Consider the following 18371-nt stretch of genomic DNA (forward strand, 5'->3'; position numbering starts at 1 on the left):
ATTCTGCTCATACGTCTCCCAAACAAACTGGCACCTCTCTAGTTCAAATGTAATTAGTCACAGTGGAAAAGGATCTATCTGTTCCAGGAGGAGTGCCAATCCACCTTAATAAAATAAGTGTGTGTGAGTTTCTCATGTCTCCATTATTACAACAGATGGCATTTCCATTATTAAAACAAAGATAAACAGATTCCAACAGATGGTGCATCCCAAACAGTTGTGGTAACAAACTGCATTGCGTTTGTCATTCCAACAGATGTGCGTCACAAACATTTACAAAAATATATTTTATTACTACAAAACCTTGTGATGTGCCAACTGTTGGAATGACAAATTCAATGCATTTTATTTCCACATGCATTACAAAATACATTCCAATAGGTGGTGCACGGCAGACGTTCACGCGGATGTCTGAACTGATTCTTTAGATTTCATCCCGTCTTAGATGGGCAGCACATCTAGTAATAACAGAACAGGAAAACTCCATCACGAAATGTAGAAGAGCAAAGGGACAACATATAGAGTGAAAGTGAGACATTCGGTGTATTGTTTTGTCTTTTAAATGTTTTTATACATTGATGTTGGGAGTCAACAACTTGGAGTAGTAATAATATTTTGCATGTATTTTTCTTGATGAGATCTCATTAAACATTTTAATTTATTCCTAATAAAGCGTAGCATGAGTGTCACTCTGATAGAAATGAAGACTGAACACGGCATGTAAAGTCGCGTTCGGCGTCGCCTCATTAACAAGGTTTACTGAGGCTGTCAAAGAAAAACCTCCGCTCAAAAACGAAAAGAATGCGCAGCCCACCGGAAAAGCAGAACTTGGTGACAGCGAAAGCAAAGCGAGCGGCTGCGCGTGCACGTAGAAAGGGCAGGATTGCACTGAGCATGCGTCAAACCAAAAACCTGCGACCCGAAGCGTTAAGGTGCGAGCGCGCGAAAACAGCGGAAGCAAAGACGATTTAACGCGCCTGCGACAAATCACAAGGCGCAGGGAGTTTCACGGGATACCATCAGAGAATCACAACCCCCAATCTGGAAGCCCCCACCCACCACATCGGCTGAAAGTGAGCGCTGCCCGCAGTTAGCAGAGGACACGTAAGGGCGCGAATGAACGGATAACCGCAAAGGCGGACAAAACAAATCGCCCGATCCCCAAACTTAAGAAATACAGGGGGCGTTAGGCTACCAGTCAAATTTAGAACCCCTGAGCAGGTCGCGTTATCCCCCATACTTGACATTCCCACGCGTAGGGCTTTGTCTCACCTTCCGCAACTTTGGTCGCTGTTGTGGCCTGAAAGAAGAGTGAGCGCGAGTGTCGAATAGGAGCATGCGCAGAAAGTGCAAACGGGGCGAAGCAAAAAGACGTCATCAGTGTGGTTCCGCCCACTCAGCCAGACAGATATCGTCTTGATTTAATTCAATTTATTTATTTTTTGTTATGAAGTTTGTCAGGTCGGATTACGAGGAGTTAAGTAAATGACGTGAGCTGTGAGCCACAGCCAATGTCGAACATTCGCAATAAATGATATGGCGGAGAGGCGAGGGGTCGATAAATAAGGGGGGGTACAGATGGCCGATTGATCACGTGTCTGTTTATATAACATAAAGAGTGTCTTTAATTAGATAGATAGATAGATAGATAGATAGATAGATAGATAGATAGATAGATAGATAGATAGATACTTTATTAATCCCAATGGGAAATTCACAAATTCATAATTGTAGCTTTATAGAGGATTGAAGAAGTGCGTCCAGGTGGAGCAGCAATGTGGATACTCATCATCAGCACCGATGAGTACGGAAAAGCAGAAACGATTTAATAAGAGAGCAGAAACAGGCCGTGTTTGGAGTGAAGAAAGTGTAAGAATATTTACAAGTTTCCTATGGGTTACACCACATAAGGGGGAGGAAGGAAATGAGTTAGTAGACTTCCTATTGAAAGAAAGAAAGAAAGAAAGAAAGAAAGAAAGAAAGAAAGAAAGAAAGAAAGAAAGAAAGATCTGAGCTCGGACTTCTATTCGGAATAGGAGAAGCAAGAGGGTTAGAGACATCCAAAAAATAAATAAAAAATGGCAGGAAATACGGGATAAAGATTATAAATGGGGGTCTCTTTATAAGACACTGCTGGTTTAGTAGAAGTGGAGAAGAAAAATAGGAGAGAATAAATGATTTTCACAAGACAGATTAGAACACACAATGCTTATCTGTTCAATGCACCTAATAGGTACAAATAATCATAATAATAATAATCATATATTATATTTCTATACTGCCTTTCCCCTGCTAAAGGCGCTTAAACATAATTCAGGATTATGGAGATATTGTAATAAAATGGAAGCAGTTGAAGATGCATTACTAAACTGCAAAGCTGACAAAGAACCATAGAAACAACTTCCTGGAGGAGTCCAGTGTTCATTGGTGGTGAGGCGGGTGGCCTTCTGCTGTTCTGCACCTCAAATCTGAAGTAGATTGCTAATTGGAATTCGCCAGGCTGATACGGTGGAGCTCTTTAATAAACTGCTAAAAACTCATTACTTTAACAAGGCTTTCTCAGAGCTTCATCTTAGTTTAATCCTGATGCTCTGTTTATTCAATTAATTGTCATTATTATTCATGGTGGCTCTAAAATCCGTTACCTCACACCTACTTTCTCTTCTTTTCTTTTTCTGGTTTTCTGTGATGTGCGAGACCACCGCCTGATCAGAGCACCGTGATGTCCCTCCATTGATGGATTAAAGGTCAGAGGTCCACGTGACCGTCATCATCAAGTCCTTCCATGAGAACCCCGAACACCACGACGACTGATTGAGGTCATTGATGTTAGGTAGAATGCCTAGAGGGGGGCTGGGTGGTCTCACGGCCTCGGACCCCCTGCAGATTTTATTTTTTCTCCAGCTGTCTGGAGTTTTTATGTGCTCCCTGGCCATCGGACCTTACTTTTATTCTATGTTAATTAGTGTTCTCCTATTGTAATTCTTATTTTGCCTTTTTTTTCCTCTTTCTTCACCATGTACAGCACCTTGAGCTCCATTGTTTGAATGAAAATGTGCGACAGAAATAAATGCTGTTGTTGTTCTTCTTCATCACCGGTCACTGGATAGCATCCATGTCTCTCAAACAGGGGGTGCCAGGGCTCTAAAGACTTGGACCTTCGTCCCTTTGCGCCACACACCCCTTTCCAGTGACATCAAGACCTCCCCCATGCTCTCAAAATCTGTATACTGACTTCATAGAAGAGTCACCAGAGTCACATGGATGTCACTGCTGAGGTCAGTAAACCTCTCCATGAGGTGGACAATCTCTCCACAGAGACACACCCTGCTGATGGCCGTGCCCAAGAGGTCATTAAAGGCCTGGCTCTTTGGTTTTTATCAGGACCCTCAGAAGCCCAGACACCCAGTCTCTCGAGACCCCCGCTCAGAGCCCCCATTGACTCCACGAAGATCAAAGCAGCGTCAGCAAAGTCAAGATCAGTGAGTCTCTCTTCACCAACAGATGCCCCACAACTGCTGGACCCCATGACCCTGCCAGCATTGAACAGAGTAGGAGCAGAACACACCGCTGATGGACCCCAGAATCAACTGAGAGGGTCTGCCTCCACTCTGCACAGCACTTACATTACCCGTGGACAGACCGGCCATGATATCCAGCAAACCTTGAGGAGATCATATGAAGTCTCAGGATGTCCCAGAGGGCAGCTCAATCAACCGAGTCAAACGCTTTATGAAAATCGACAAAGGCTGCAAAGAAACTCTGCTGATATTCACCTTTGCGCTCCATGAGAACCCTCAGTGCCAGGATGTGGTCGATGGTCGACTTCTTAGGGGTAAAACCAGACTGCTAGGTGAGCAAGTGATCATGGATCCCATTGAGGACGACCCTAGCGAGTACCCTGCCCAGCACCGAGAGCACTGTTATCCCCCTGTAGTCCCCCCAATCCAGGTGATCAACCTTCACTTTCCAGATAGGGACGACAAGACCCGCTTTATTTTTAGTTAGAATGAATGCAATGCAAAGATTCCTTTTAATGTCAGGATAGCAGCCTGACCACCGGCCTGGAGAAGTTCACCCCTGGATACCACAGACCCCTGCAGCCTTTCCTCCCCTCAGCTGCTTTGCAATGTCAGTTCGGTTGGTTATGGGTTCACAGCTAATTGGAGGATCGGCCTCAAGAACTGCAGACCCAGAGATGGCCAACGTCCTTAGCAGGAGGGTCACCTTTAAACAACCGCACAGAGTAGCCAGCCCAGCGGGTCACAACTGCAGTGTCATCCGTAAGGACCATCCCATCAGCCACCCTGACTACGACTCTCTGAGGAACAGAGTCAGATGTGCACAATGCTTCGATTTCTTTGTAAGCAGGACGTGGGGTGCTAGACCACAGATATGGGGGGGGTCCGATCTTCAATAAATAACAACACAGACACAGTGATTAATATACGAGTACAAACAATAATCAGAAAGTGCATCTTTCAGCCATGTGACTTCTTTTACGCATGTTGATTGGCCCGAAGAGCTGCTCACGTTATTGACGTCCAAGGCCACGCCCCCAGCCACCGGGAGTGCACCCTAAGAACGGGCCTCTTAAAATGGCAACATGCCTTAAAAGCAATATGGTGCCGATACTGTCTATTATTTAGTACCTTTCCAATCTGCCTGATTTGAGTAACACATTCTTACATGTAAAGCAATCAAAAGACTCAAATTTAAAGCCTTAGTTTAAGTTTACATCAAAAAACAGTACACATGCAAATCAAGATGGCACTGACATAAAACACAAATAATTCCTTACATTTTAGAAAGTAAATCGTATCAGAAACTAATATTGTGACCCCTCCACAAAAAAACTATCCACCTTCATAAAAGGATAAGTGTTGGTGTGTCTCTCCGTGTGTCCATCCAGTTGCTATTTCTCTGTCATTCCAACAGACGGCACATCACAAACATCAATGCTGCATTTACAAATCCCATACCAAATGGCATATAACAGTAACACATGCTATGCATTTGTCATTCCCACAGATGGCACATCACACGCATTAACACTGCTTTTAAGAATCCCATACCAAATGGCATATGAGAGAGAGAGAGAGAGATATTTGTCATTCCAACAGATGGTGTGTAACATTTTTTACTAATAATATGCATTGCATATGCCATTCCAATAGATGGCACCTCACTAACTGCTTTTACAAATCCAGTACCAAATGGCATATAACAGAGACATATACGTTGCATTTATTATTCCAATAGATGGTACATCACAAACATTAGCAATGTTTCATTTTTTTTAATTTTTTGTTCTTTACTTTGCCTTATACAATTTCTTGTATTAGGAATTTGTTAGTTTTTGCATACCCCTTGGGGGCAGAGTGCAGGGTCAGCCATTGCACAGCACCCCTGGAACAATTACAGGTTAAGGGTCTTGCTCAAGGACCCACCGGAGTAGGATCTCATTTGGTAGTAATGGGGATTCAAACCAGCAACCTTCCAGATACCAGCACATATCCTTAGACTCAAAGCCACCACTCTGCCTTTTTAACGATTCCCATACCAAATGCATATAAGAGAGATGTATGAATTGCATTTGTCATTCCAACAGATGGTGCACCTCAAACATTAACACTGCTATTGTGACAGTCACATAATAAATGCATACAATCAAAACATGGGCACCGCATTTATCATTCCAGTAGATGGCACCTCACTAACATTAGCACTGCTTTTACAAATCCAATACTAAATGACATATAACAGAGACATATGCATTGCATTTATTATTCCATAGATGGTACATCACAAACATTAGCAATGTTTTATTTTATTATTCTTTATTTTTCCTTATACAATTTCTTGTATTAGGAATTTGTTAGTTTTTGCATACCCCTTGGGGGCAGAGGGCAGGGTCAGCCATTGCACAGCACCCCTGGAACAATTACAGGTTAAGGGTCTTGCTCAAGGACCCACCAGAGTAGGATCTCTTTTAGTAGTAATGGGGATTCAAACCAGCACATATCCTTAGACTCAAAGCCACCACTCTGCCTTTGTATGATTCCCATACCAAATGCATATAAGAGAGATGTATAAATTGCATTTGTCATTCCAACAGATGGTGCATCTCAAACATTAACACTGCTTTTGTGACATTCACATAATAAACGCATACAATCAAAACATAGGCACCGCATTTATCATTCCAGTAGATGGCACCTCACTAACATTAGCACTGCTTTTACAAATCCAATACTAAATGGCATATAACAGAGACATATGCATTGCATTTGTCATTTCAACAGATGGTACATCACACACATTAAAACTGCTTTTGCAAATCCAATACTAAATGGTATATAACAGTGACATATGCATTGCATTTGTTATTCCAATAGATGGTGCATTACACACATTAAAACTGCTTTTGCAAATCCAATACTAAATGGTATATAACAGTGACATATGCATTGCATTTGTTATTCCAATAGATGGTGCATTACACACATTAAAAGTGCTTTTACAAATCCAATACCAAACGGCATATAACAGAGACCTGTGCATTTCATGGTGCACTGTAAACATTAATGCTTAGGTCAATGTCGATTACTTAGACTTCATCTCATCTTAGATGGATTGCACAATTAGTAATTGTATTGAAGATCACCAAATCGTTTGAGAAAAGAATTGCATGCCAATGCCTGGTTACCCTGTTCAAGTTGTGGGTGGCACTTCTTCTTGGTTTGCACTGCGCTGTGAATTTGATCGTACTTTACATCCACATTTTCTCATCATCACACTAACCTTTTTCAGCTTTGTCCTATTGATGTAAGTTTTTACCACAGCACAGTATTGTCATTTGCTCATTCTGTGGTCTGGCGTTTGTATCGCTGTGGTGTGTGTGAGGGACCTCCGTTTCACCTTCCAGCCAAGGACACCAGAACTGCAAGGAGGTCTTATACAACGTTTCAGCCATCAACTGACAAAAGCTCACATTAAATAGCTTAGACTTTCTCAACTGCATTGTGGTCAACGTGGTAAAATAACCAAATATGTTTGCTGCAATAAATCAAACAATTTTATTCATAAGCATAATAGAGGATCAATATATGGAATATGTACAGACAGAGAACAGTAATAACACAAAACGGGCGCACAACTTATGAATTCTGATCCTTCACTTAATGTGGTCACTGAGGAATTAGTTCATGAATGGATCTCTCAAAAGGTGTTATCACTGATCAGTTCCAGTGTTTACCACAGTGGTTCTCAAACTGTGGGGCGGGAAGATGTGAAAAAAAGAAAACAAGAATCGAAAATATGAAAAACACATCTATTGAAACCAAAACAAATTAACTTAAACTTCATTCTGATACTAGAAAAATAAATATAGAGTTAGATAAATGTCGATAAAAGTTGGTATAATAAAATATGCATCTATGATATATTATTAATTAAAAAAGAACAAATTGGTATTAGTGGGCTCCTTTCAAAAAAAACGTTAGGGTTGCGCAATTAAAACTGTTATGAAAACTCGGGTCGCAAACACTTAAAGGTTGAGAAACATTGGTTTACCACATATCCAGAAGTCGTGGGCTGGCTTTCTCCTAACTACTAAATTATAATTAGAGTTCCCTGAATCTAAGCTGGTGTACTTATGGTTTAGGTCGTGTCGACTCCAATGTGCTTTTCTCCTCCTGGAGTCGTCTTTCTCCGGCACCATGAAAGGAGGATAAGCGCACTTTGACTTCTTTTGTTCAGCAGCTCTTGTCCTTTTTCTCTTTGGTAGAATCCTTTATGTTGATGTTTCAAACACCACTGCCCTCGTTTGCAAACATACATTGTACATCTGTTGGGTAGTTGGTGCTCAGTCGACTCCTTTCTTCATCTTCATCATGGCTTTGTGTGTGGTCGATTTCTTGCTCCCGCACCTCGCTTTACTTTAAGGTCTGGACTGGTGGTACCCTCATCTAACTCCGGCACTGATGGACTTTCACTCGCTACAGTCTAGCATAGCTTACCCTTTAGAATAAAAGGGATCACTCCGGCCTTTGTTAAGACTTGCTGTCCTGCCATGGAGCAGAGATACAGCCAGGCTGAGGTCACTTGTCCTACAGACCTGGGGCCTCATGTATAAACGGTGCATATGGACAGAAATGTTGCATAAGAACGATTCCACGTTCAAATCGCTATGCATAAAACCTACACTTGGCGTAAAGCCACGCACTTTTCCACGGTACCTCATACCCTGTTGTACGCAAGTTCTCCACTTGGTTTTGCAGATTGGCAGCACCCAGCGTCAAAGCAGTGCTACTGTTCCTGTGTGGTTACCCTTTCTTAGATCCACATCCACGACGGTGGCTTTATCAAATACACTGAAATTAACCGCATATCGTTCATAAATTTAATGCATCTGATTGTAATTAACCTGTAACAATATAATGGTCCACAGAAAGGTCAAACTATTCTAAATACCATAACTACTTTAGCGTTGTTACTCTCACTGTACCTTCTTCCTCTTCTTTCAGCTGCTCCCGTTAGGGGTTGCCACAGCAGATCATCTTTTTCCACATTACTCTCACTGCACCACTCAGAGTATTAATATCAGTGTATCTGAGTGTGAATCACAGATCTACAGCGATTGGAAAGAGAATTATCGTATACAGAATCAAGCACTCACTGCCTCAGCCATTCGCTATTTGAACTGCTCTCATGTGGGAATCGCTTCACAGCCTTTCCTGTTCGGACCTCGCGGTTCACAAACAGTTTCATACCAAGAACTCTAAACGCACTCAATCAGTCCATCAAGTGCTCCTTGTAGAACTGTTTGGACTTGCAAGTTACTGTGAGGTAATTGTACTTAGGATACAGTTATAATATTGCACAACCTGAGCCACTTTATAAAGCGCGCATTTACAGATGATGACAATATTTTTAAGATAAATTGCAGCAAAATATGTTTATTATACAGATAACACTTTAACTACACGGTGCCGCAGTGCTAGCGAGCTTGAGCTTCGTTCACAGTTTGTTCCTGCCTCGCGCTGTTTTCATGCTGTGGCTGGTGCAACACTGGAAGGACAGATGGATAGAATAATTAAACGTAATACGAAGATATTTCAGTGCTCCTTAAACGTTTTGAAGAATCGGCATTCTAAGCTTACAGATGGCTTAACATCTATTACAGCGCTGATTGTGTGGTGATTGGGTATTTGGAGAAACAAAAGTAAGGACAGGAATTGGGGGTTAGTACGTTTGAATGAGACAGTACTGCTGTAATAAAGCATTTCATTGAAGGTCGCACATGGCGCAGCAAGCATCTTGCTGTAAGAGATGAACAATCACTGCGCCACCGTGTTCCCATGTTTAATAACATGCTTTAACTCTATCATCATGAAAATGATATCACGTATACATCTCAGTATTTTAATTATTCAGAGAGCTGTAATATCACAAACGTAATGGATTCTGTGTCCTGTCGGAGTAAGAGCACGTACTGATTCAGGCACATAGAAGATCAAATACATAACAAAGCATTTAACATGTTTAGTTACAATGGGATTGAGAAACTAGTAAATTAAACTATTTTAAGATGAAGTTTATGATGTTCTACTTTAATGACAAAATTTAAAGTGGAAATTTTGAGATTAAAGTTGACATTTCGTGCTTTTTTCCCCCACTGTGTGCCTATTTTTTTTCTCTGTACCCTAATAAGCTTTCATATGGCACTCAGATGGTGGGCTACAAGTCGCCTTTTCACTCCGACTTTGATATGTGACAACTTCTTTTTTATTTCAGGCACTGTGCGACTTTGTGAACTTGAGCTTTCAAGTTTCTCTAACACGCTATGTCACTCGATCAACTTCCTATTGTTGCTTATATAACTGTTTAAACCAACAAATAGTACGTTTTTCTTTGCCTCCATTTAGTATTTGCTGAAATTCTTCTATTTTTCCTCGTACTTTTGCCATTGCCTTTTCACAGAACGCTGAGCTTAAGGCCTATTTATATTGATATGCATATTCAAAGAGGCATAATTCTGGGAGGAGTTGGGGCGGGACAGCAGGCGCGTGCACGTGTGTTTATTTCCATGCTGAGCGGGATTTATGGAGCGGAAGAACGTGGAAGTTTGCGTATGCACAGATTCCTGTATCTGGATTTTTCTGTGCGTGAGAACATTTCGGCTTTGTGCTTACGTCATGTTATAGTGCGAATTCTACACACGGTGTTATGCATGAGGCCCCTGGTGCTTGCAGTGGGCTCTAAAGGTGGGAGTGGACATGTTGCAATGGGTTTCCTGAGTACAGATAAGCCTGGCCTTTTGGGTAACAACTGCTACAAAAGTTTGTCACTCCATGAAGGTTGCTAACCATTGAGTGATGGCTTTGTGTTCCTTGAAAAGAAGACATCTCTGGCTGTAAGTCTGCTTGTGATTGATCAGTCTGAGCAGATGAGACCCCAAAACTAAAATCCAATGAGATCCTCTGGCAAGAGCTGACACTGGAGATGAAGTTACGAGGGTCTGGCAAGCTGCTTCTTAATCCCCAGAATTTGTGAGCCAAACCATGAGAAAAACAAATAGGCGAGGTCAGTCTGTCCTGAATTATTCACTATTTAATGTCAGAGCACTGGTGCAAAGATCAGTTCCTGTATGACAGTACATTGTTCAGAGTCTGAAGAAGCTGCTTGTCCTTCAAAGTGCTTGCCGCTTTCACAACACCATTTGATTTCTCTGAAGGGTTAACGTCTCCCAATGGCTTATCATCAAACAGGAGTGAACTCCACTCTTTGGTCTTGACGTGATGCTGTACTGCTGTCAGATTTACAGTAATGGCTTAGTGTAGTCGCTGAGTGATTCCTAACAAAAAACTTCCTTTTGTAATTCATGTGGGGTTATACACATTGGTAGGATGTCAAGATGGGCCTGGAAGTTCTTGTTTCATTAGTTCTATGGACACCCTGAGTTTGTTGGTTTATCCCACACCTGGCATACCTTCCACTGTATTTTTTTGGTACTTTTTGATTTTTTATGTCTTCACATTCCAGTGTGAACTCTTCTGTGCTCCCAAAGAAAGCTGATGCAGGAGAGTCGCTTGCCATATTCAGAACAGCTATGGGGTTTACCACCAGTTTAAAATTTGTTCATGGCTACGAATGCCACTGTTGCCTAAGAATCGTTTACCACATTCAGGATAAAAATAACATTTCCTCACAGTAAAAAAGAAGAAAATCTTCAAGGTTTATAAAGACTTCTGCTGTGTGGGAATCGTTTTCCGTATTTCAGACAACATTGAAGTTTCTCCCCAGTGGTAATTTGGAAGCACCTTACATCTAAGCACCATTTGCCACATTCATCACCATTAGCCTTCTCTCTGCTGTGAATTCCAGCATACTTGTCAACTACTTTAAATGAGAATTTTCTTCCTCATTTGGAACAGCAGTGACGTCTTCCTTCACATTTTCTGTGTTTACAGGGTTAGTTGGAAAATTCTCTGCCATATTTACAATGGGTTTTCCTCTAGTATGAATTTGTTTGTGCCTCCATAAGTTGCTACAGCAAGAAAATAGTTTTCCACATTCAGGACAGCAATACACTTTCTCTCCAGTATGAGTCCCTGCGTGCTTCCTCAAGCCGCTACTGCACGTGAACCTTTTTCCACATTCAGAACAGCAATATGGCTTCTCCCCAGTGTGAATTCGTGCATGCCTCAGAAGACTGCTGCCGTCACAGAAACTTTTCCCACACTCAGAGCAAGAAAAAGGTTTTTCTCCAGTATGGCGAAATCTTGTGTGGTTCTGAAGTCCAAGTCTTTGTGGGAATCGTTTGCCACATACTGAACAAACATAGGGTTTCTCTCCAGTGTGAATTCTCATGTGGATATTAAGACTGGCGTTGTTTGAAAAATGCTTGCCACATTCAGAACAGAAATGACGTTTCTCACCAGTATGCATTCTTTTATGGCTACAAAGGGAACCACTGTTGGAGAATTGCTTACCACACTCAGAACAACAATAAGGTTTCTCTCCGGTGTGATTTTGGATATGTCGTTGAAGGTGGCATCTTTGTAAGAATCCCTTCCCGCATATTGAACAACAATAAGGTTTCTCTCCAGTATGAATTCGGATATGTTGTTGAAGGTGGCCTCTTTGCAAGAATCTCTTCCCGCATTCTGAACAGCAATGAGGCTTCTCTCCAGTGTGTATTCCGATATGACACTTAAGATTGTGTAAATTTAAGAATCTTTTCCCACATTCTGGACAACAATGGGGTTTTTCTCCAGTATGGATTCTTGAGTGCTTCTGAAGACGACTGAGTATAGAGAATTGCTTGCCACATTCTGGACATGAATGGAGAGTCTTTCCAGTGTGAATCCTCATGTGCCTGTTCAGACTGCTGCTGTCTAAGAAATGTTTGTCACACTCAGAACAGCTATGAGTTTTCTCATGTGCGCGGGTTCCTTCAAGAACATGAAGGTCATTACTGGCTGAGACTTGATGGTCACATTCAGGTGTTTCTCCTGCATGTATTTTGTCATGATTAAAAAGAGCACTTTTGCTGGAAAAGCTTTTCCCACATTTAGAGCAGACGTATGGATTCTCCCCAGTATGAGTACGCTTGTGCCTCCGAAAACTGCTACTGTTGGAAAGCCTTTTCCCACATTCAGAACAAACATATGGTTTCTCTCCAGTGTGAGTTTTTGTGTGCTCCCGTAAACCACTACTGTCATAGAATCGTTTGCCACTTTCGGGAGAGCAATAAGGTTTTCCTGCAGTGTGGATTCTTGTGTGGTTCTGAAGACTGCGAATTCGTGAGAATCGTTTGCCACATTCTGAACAGCAATGGGGTTTCTCGCCGGTATGAATTCTCATGTGGATATTAAGATTACCTCTCTCTAAGAAACATTTGCCACATTCAGCACAGCTGTACGGTTTCTCACCAGTGTGAATCTTCTTATGTTTATATAGGCTATTTTTGTGTAAGAATTGTTTGCCACATTCCAAACAACAGTAAAGATTTTCTCCAGTTTCAACTTGGGTGTGTTTACTCACTTCTTGTTGACAAGATTTAATGGCCTCGGCCTGTGTTACTGTAGAAGCATGAAGTGAACTACACTGGGAAAAGGCTGTGGTCAGGTTCTCTGATTCACTTGTTGGTTTCTTCGTCTTCTCACAGTCCAGAAGAGAGGTCTGAGCAAATGAAGATGTGCAGATGCTGCCTTTCTCCTGTAAATCTGCAATGACACAAACAGTCCAGTTAAATGTTTTTAAACAAATTCAATACTGTAACAAAGTGGCGGCACACTGGCTGGAGTAGCTGCCTCACACTGAGGTGCTCTTCCTGCTCCGGCCGCTGTGTGTATGGACTTTGTATCTTCTCCTGCTCTCTGTTCAGTTTCTACATTTGTGTTTCATATCCCAAAGCTACACTGGGGTGTGGGGACCCAAAATTCCTGGAATGAGTCACTAGTGTGGGAGTAGGGTGTAGTTATTAACAATGCCACTCAGTGTCATATGCCTACAGTCTCATTAGTCAGCCCGTCAAGTGGCATTGTGATGATTTGACCGAGAGCAGATTTCTGACGTTGACCCTTCAGTTTTGTTGTGATTTTTTTTTTAACTCCAATCTGAATAACAGTGTGTCGGGTCATTTGGAACACCAAGACGATGATGATCACGTCTGCTGACAATAACTGAGTTACTGATAAAGATTTCTTTTTCCCCCATGAACAGACTGGTAAGCAGGAACATTATACTGAACTGCTGAGTTGTTTGCAGGTTAACATCAGGGAGTAAACGCCTGAAGCAGCGGCGTCGTATCATGACGGCCAGCCTGCACATAACACGTTGTCAGAGTTTTCGACCAAAAACAAGGTGCTTGTTGATTTGTGCACCCCCACATTGGCCAGGTATCACTAATGGGGACTTTGATTTGTTCCCAGAATTATAATTGTGATTGAAGGGAAGAGGATTTGCTACCGTAGAAGAAATCCATGAAGAAAAGTAACTGGAGGCTCGAGCCACGGCAACAAAGTGAGGAGTACAGGAAACGTTTACAGGAATTGAAAAAGCGTTGGGACAACTGCAGTCTATCTGCAGAGGAGTATTTCATGTTAAATAAAAGGCATTGCTGTAAATTGTATAATTTATACTGTATATAGTTTTTCTTCCAGGAATTTTTAAGTCTCTTACATGTAGGTTTATTTATTTGGCTGATGCCTTTATCCAGGGTGGCTTACAACATTTATGATACAATTAGTTTCATTGCTTTTTGGTTTTCCAATTGCAGCTCAGGCAGGTGAAGTGATTCACTCAGGGTCACCGAGTGGCGTCAGTCGTCGGATTTGAACCCACATCTTCAGCATTTGAAGCCTTTCCCACTACATCACATCACCCTGGGTCTCACCACAGCTACTGTGGTAATCATTGTCAGCTGTGACTGAGCGGTGATGTGTGTGCCAGAGTGCCCTGCAGTGGACTGGCATCCATTCTTGGGCTGAGTTCAAAGCTGTCAGAGACTCCAAGTTAAGAAAATAGGGGGATTGGAATAAGATCTGATAAGAGGAGGCAGTCATGAAGTTGTTACTTTCAAGTGGATTCACCCAGACTCAAGTTCAAGCCCCTCCATGTCCGGTGGTCACTATTGCTCCCTCACTCTTAGTTATTTTCACCGTCCCCACTATGTCTCATTTTCTTATTGTTCCTCTCATTTCTGTCCTCTTAATCTTTAACAGGACCCTGCAGTGGATGAGCCCTCTCCAATGATGGACACCTCAGAGCTTTGTCTAATTCCTGTGTAACGGCTCACATACACCTCAATTCTGATGCAATGTAGAAGAATAGAGGTGGACTGGGGGGCAGATGATCAGTAAGTACAACATGGAAATGAATTTGAGGTTTTTAATTTTTTGTTAAGATTTACTTAATAATACTTAGAAGCTTTAAGAACTTAATCTCTACTAAAAGAAAAAAAAATGCAAATACATGCACTTGAAGTCAAGACACTAAGCGTTTAGCACAGCTGCCTAATTGTTCAAATGTTTTGAGGTCAAATCCTACACTCCATTGTTATCCATGTGGACTTTGCACGGTCTTTCCATGTCCTTATGAGTCTTACTCAAGTAATGCAAAATCTGTTCTCACATCCACATGGACCTGCAGGTTAGGTGACCTGGTGACTCGGAGGTGACACTGTGCAACTGTGGGGTTGAATGGGCCCCGAGATGGACTGGCACCTAATGTCTCATACTAATGGGATAGGCTATGGCCTCCCTCTCCAAAACCTTCAATTGGATCAATTGTACTTAAGAATATTATGGTATGTTTGTAAGCCGTAAGTGTACACCGAATAAACAAACTTCCCCGAACATATTTTGTAGATGAGCATTATATAATAATCAGATTAACGAGAGGATTGTGAGTGGGGGAAACTCCAAGGAATCCATTTTGGAGAGTAAATGTCTAGGAGCAGGTCAGGACACGACAACCCGAAAGAGAGCCAGTGAGCCGATAGGAAGGTGGGCACAGCATTAGAAAGTGACAGAAGCCCACTGGCTTCAGCAAAATCACTCCAATTAAATGCACTAGAGTAAGGATTTTATTATATATATTTTTTTAATTTTAAAATATTTTATATATACTATATATATGTGTTTAATTTAGAGCTAAACCCTTTGTATGAGAATATGCTACATAAATAAATGTTGCTGTTAGGTGTAACGCAATATAAGACGTACAGGAGTTTTTACTAACATAACTTTAACTGTCATTTACATTAAACAATGATATTGGCCTAGCAAACGTCACTGGTTGGTGTAGTAGAAGTCATGTGCTGGTCACTTTAGATTTTTATGCATTCACCCAAACTTTTTCAAATTATTATTTATTAGATAAGCTTTTTTTTTTTTTTTTTTTTTAACCAAATTAACATGCTCCGGGGGTCTTTATTCCAATTCAATCAAATCTCGAATCCCACTCTTATTTCAGTCTACTGACAATGCCAACAGAACCCCTGTTACAATCTGTAAAGTTCCTGTTATATTTAATCACATGACTTACTTTTTCCCAGCTGCTGTTCTGTTTTTCTTCCATCTTCTTCATTAATTTTCTCCTCACGTTCCGATAACTCAGATTTCACTTCCACAGAAATATCAACAGTAGCCAGTTGTCCAGTATTAGTGACCCAGGGCTGCAAACTGGAAAGAGATTCTTCACACACATCTCGCTTGAAAATTGGGCCAGCTTCACATTTTTGCAGTGCAAGGCCAAATGAGAAATCTTTGAGGTCCTCAACTTTAATCTCAGCAGACTCCTCCTTGCACTCCTCCTCTTTAAAAACGGAAACTCTTTCCTCGCAGTCCTCCACCTTAACGCACACACCCTCTGGTGCGCCCGACTCACAGTCCTCTTTTTTAATGTGTGCCGGTTGCTGCTCCACACCTTCCTGTTTGACCGAGGCCATGCTCCGTGTAAAACTCTTCTATGAACCCCCAACTGTCGGCTCTTCTATTTTAAGAACCCCGTTTCTCACCTGGGAAGCCCCGGCCCATTAGTCACCAAACTCTGTGGAAATGAGAACTAGAAAGGAGGGTCCCTGTGAAATTAAAAGAGACAGAATGAATTCATTAAGTCATCAAAATCAACTAGTGTAATTCAGGGCTAACTAAATGAAAGACAAGCGAACTAAATGAGCTTTTTATGAGAGATCTGAAATGCTGTGAAACGTCCGTTTCAGCTTAAGAAGTTCTCTGAAGTGAAAACCTTCTTGATATGGAGACCACGTCCAGCTGAGCAAGACAAAGACAAGAACAGGGAAAGAGGAGCAGAGTTTATAAATTCACACCCTGCTCATCTTGAACCATTTCATATCAGTGAAGATCCTGGATGGTCCTGTGGATGTTTCTGGAAGCCTCACATGCTTTTCACTACATTTGAGTCGCCAGTTCACAACAGGTTGGGTGTTTCAAGGAACATTTTAGGTTGGGTATCTCCTTTATAGTTGTGTTTTAACAAAAAGTAATAAAGTCTAAAACCGGTACACACAAAGACAAACCCATCGGACATTCCCACCGGGTTATCCCACTCACACTTCATCTTCCGAAGGCTCGTTTCTCATTCTCTGCTGGTCACAAGAGATCAGAAGTTTTGCTTTCAGTCCTCCACTTGTTCTCCTACATCATAAAACACAAGCGGGTCCAACAATAATCTGACCAGTGATGGCCGAGTGGGTCCTGTGATGGACTGGCACCCTCTACACGTTACTTCTTATCTCCCACCCCTCGCTGCTTGTGGCCAAAGAAACCCCAAACTCAATTAAGGGGCCGTCATAATGGAGGGATGGCTAGCAGGTCCTGAACAGGTGGGTTTGTACCTGAAGGCTCACCTTGCTGTGTGAATACCCGTTATGATATGATTATCGCCCTGTGGCCCTCACTCCAGTAATCATGAAGTGCTTCGAGAGACTGGTTCTCCAGCACATCAAGGACTATCTCCCCCAAGACTTCGATCCCTGCCAATTCACATATCGCACGAACAGATCCACAGAAGACGCCATTGCTGTAGCTCTCTACTCTGTGCTGAGCCATCTGGAGCAGCAGCAGAGCAACGTCAGGATGCTCTTTGTGGATTACAGCTCAACTTTTAATCCAATCATTCCTGACATTCTCATCACCAAACTGGTCACTCTTGGCCTCCTCCCTCTCACATGTGTCTGGATAAAAGACTTTCTTACCAACCGGCTCCAGACTGTGAGACTTGGCCCCCACCACTCCTCCATTCGCACACTGTACACCGGTATCCCAGAAGGCTGTGTGCTGAGCCCCCTCCTGTACTGTCTCTACACCCACGACTGCAGTCCGGCCCACAACAACAACCTCATTGTCAAGTTTGCTGACGACACCACTGTGGTCGGAACTCATCTCAAAGGGAGACGTGGCAGCTTACAGAGAGGAGGTCATGAAGTTGGCAGCCTGGTGTTCAAGGAACAATCTGGCTGTGAACACCAGGAAAACGAAGGAGATCATTGTCGACTTCAGCAGGCACAGCAACGACTTAGCCCCCCTTTACATCAATGGCGAGTGTGTGGAGAGGGTCCATAACTTCCAGTTTCTCGGTGTCCTTATCTCCGCTGACATCTCCTGGACAGACAACATCACAGCAGTCATCAAGGAGGCTTAGCAGTGGTTTCACTTCCTGAGGGTCCTCAGAAAGCACAACCTGGACTCCAACCTGCTACTGACCTTCTACTCATCGTCCATCGAGAGCCTGCTGACGTACTTTATCACAGTATGGTATGGCAGCTGCACCATGGCAGACGGAGAGGCTTCAGCGAGTAGTAAAGGCAGCACAGAAGATCATCGGCTGCCCTGTCCCCT

The 18371-nt window shown here is 42.3% G+C and overlaps 2 protein-coding genes and 1 pseudogene across 7 annotated transcripts in view; all 3 read right to left on the reverse strand.

Moving 5' to 3' along the window:
• LOC114641552 (zinc finger protein 420-like) overlaps positions 1-18371 on the reverse strand; it is a 75389-nt pseudogene that overhangs the window by 22916 nt on the left and 34102 nt on the right.
• Positions 1-18371, reverse strand: part of LOC114641553 (zinc finger protein 345-like) — a 77645-nt gene that overhangs the window by 21639 nt on the left and 37635 nt on the right. Inside the window, exon 1 of one of the 6 annotated variants that reach the window (XM_028790589.2) lies at positions 1273-1366. The exons of the other annotated variants lie outside the window; for them this stretch is intronic. The gene's annotated coding sequence lies outside the window, so the exon portion shown is untranslated. Of the gene's footprint in view, positions 1-1272; positions 1367-18371 lie in introns of those variants that run through there. 6 annotated transcript variants of the gene reach the window in all.
• On the reverse strand, positions 1228-16459 carry LOC114641554 (gastrula zinc finger protein XlCGF57.1-like). The gene is made up of 3 exons (XM_028790590.2): positions 16057-16459; positions 11708-13232; positions 1228-1300 (listed from the first exon to the last, which is right to left on the reverse strand). Exons 1-3 carry the CDS (start codon positions 16457-16459, stop codon positions 1228-1230), a joined length of 2001 nt encoding a protein of 666 aa, XP_028646423.2.

The sequence above is a fragment of the Erpetoichthys calabaricus genome, chromosome 5 (assembly GCF_900747795.2).
Source record: "Erpetoichthys calabaricus chromosome 5, fErpCal1.3, whole genome shotgun sequence".
In the NCBI taxonomy this organism is placed as follows: Eukaryota; Metazoa; Chordata; class Cladistia; order Polypteriformes; family Polypteridae; genus Erpetoichthys; species Erpetoichthys calabaricus.

Excerpts from the sequence above, each read along its gene's own strand:
- LOC114641554 (XM_028790590.2), bottom strand. The coding sequence starts at position 16,459 with ATGGCCTCGGTCAAACAGGAAGGTGTGGAGCAGCAACCGGCACACATT. Across the intron at positions 13,233-16,056 it reads AGAACAGCAGCTGGGAAAAA|ATTTACAGGAGAAAGGCAGC; the intron begins GTAAGTCATGTG and ends GTGTCATTGCAG. Across the intron at positions 1,301-11,707 it reads GACGGCAGCAGTCTTCTGAG|GCCACAACAGCGACCAAAGT; the intron begins GCATGCACGAAT and ends CTCTTCTTTCAG.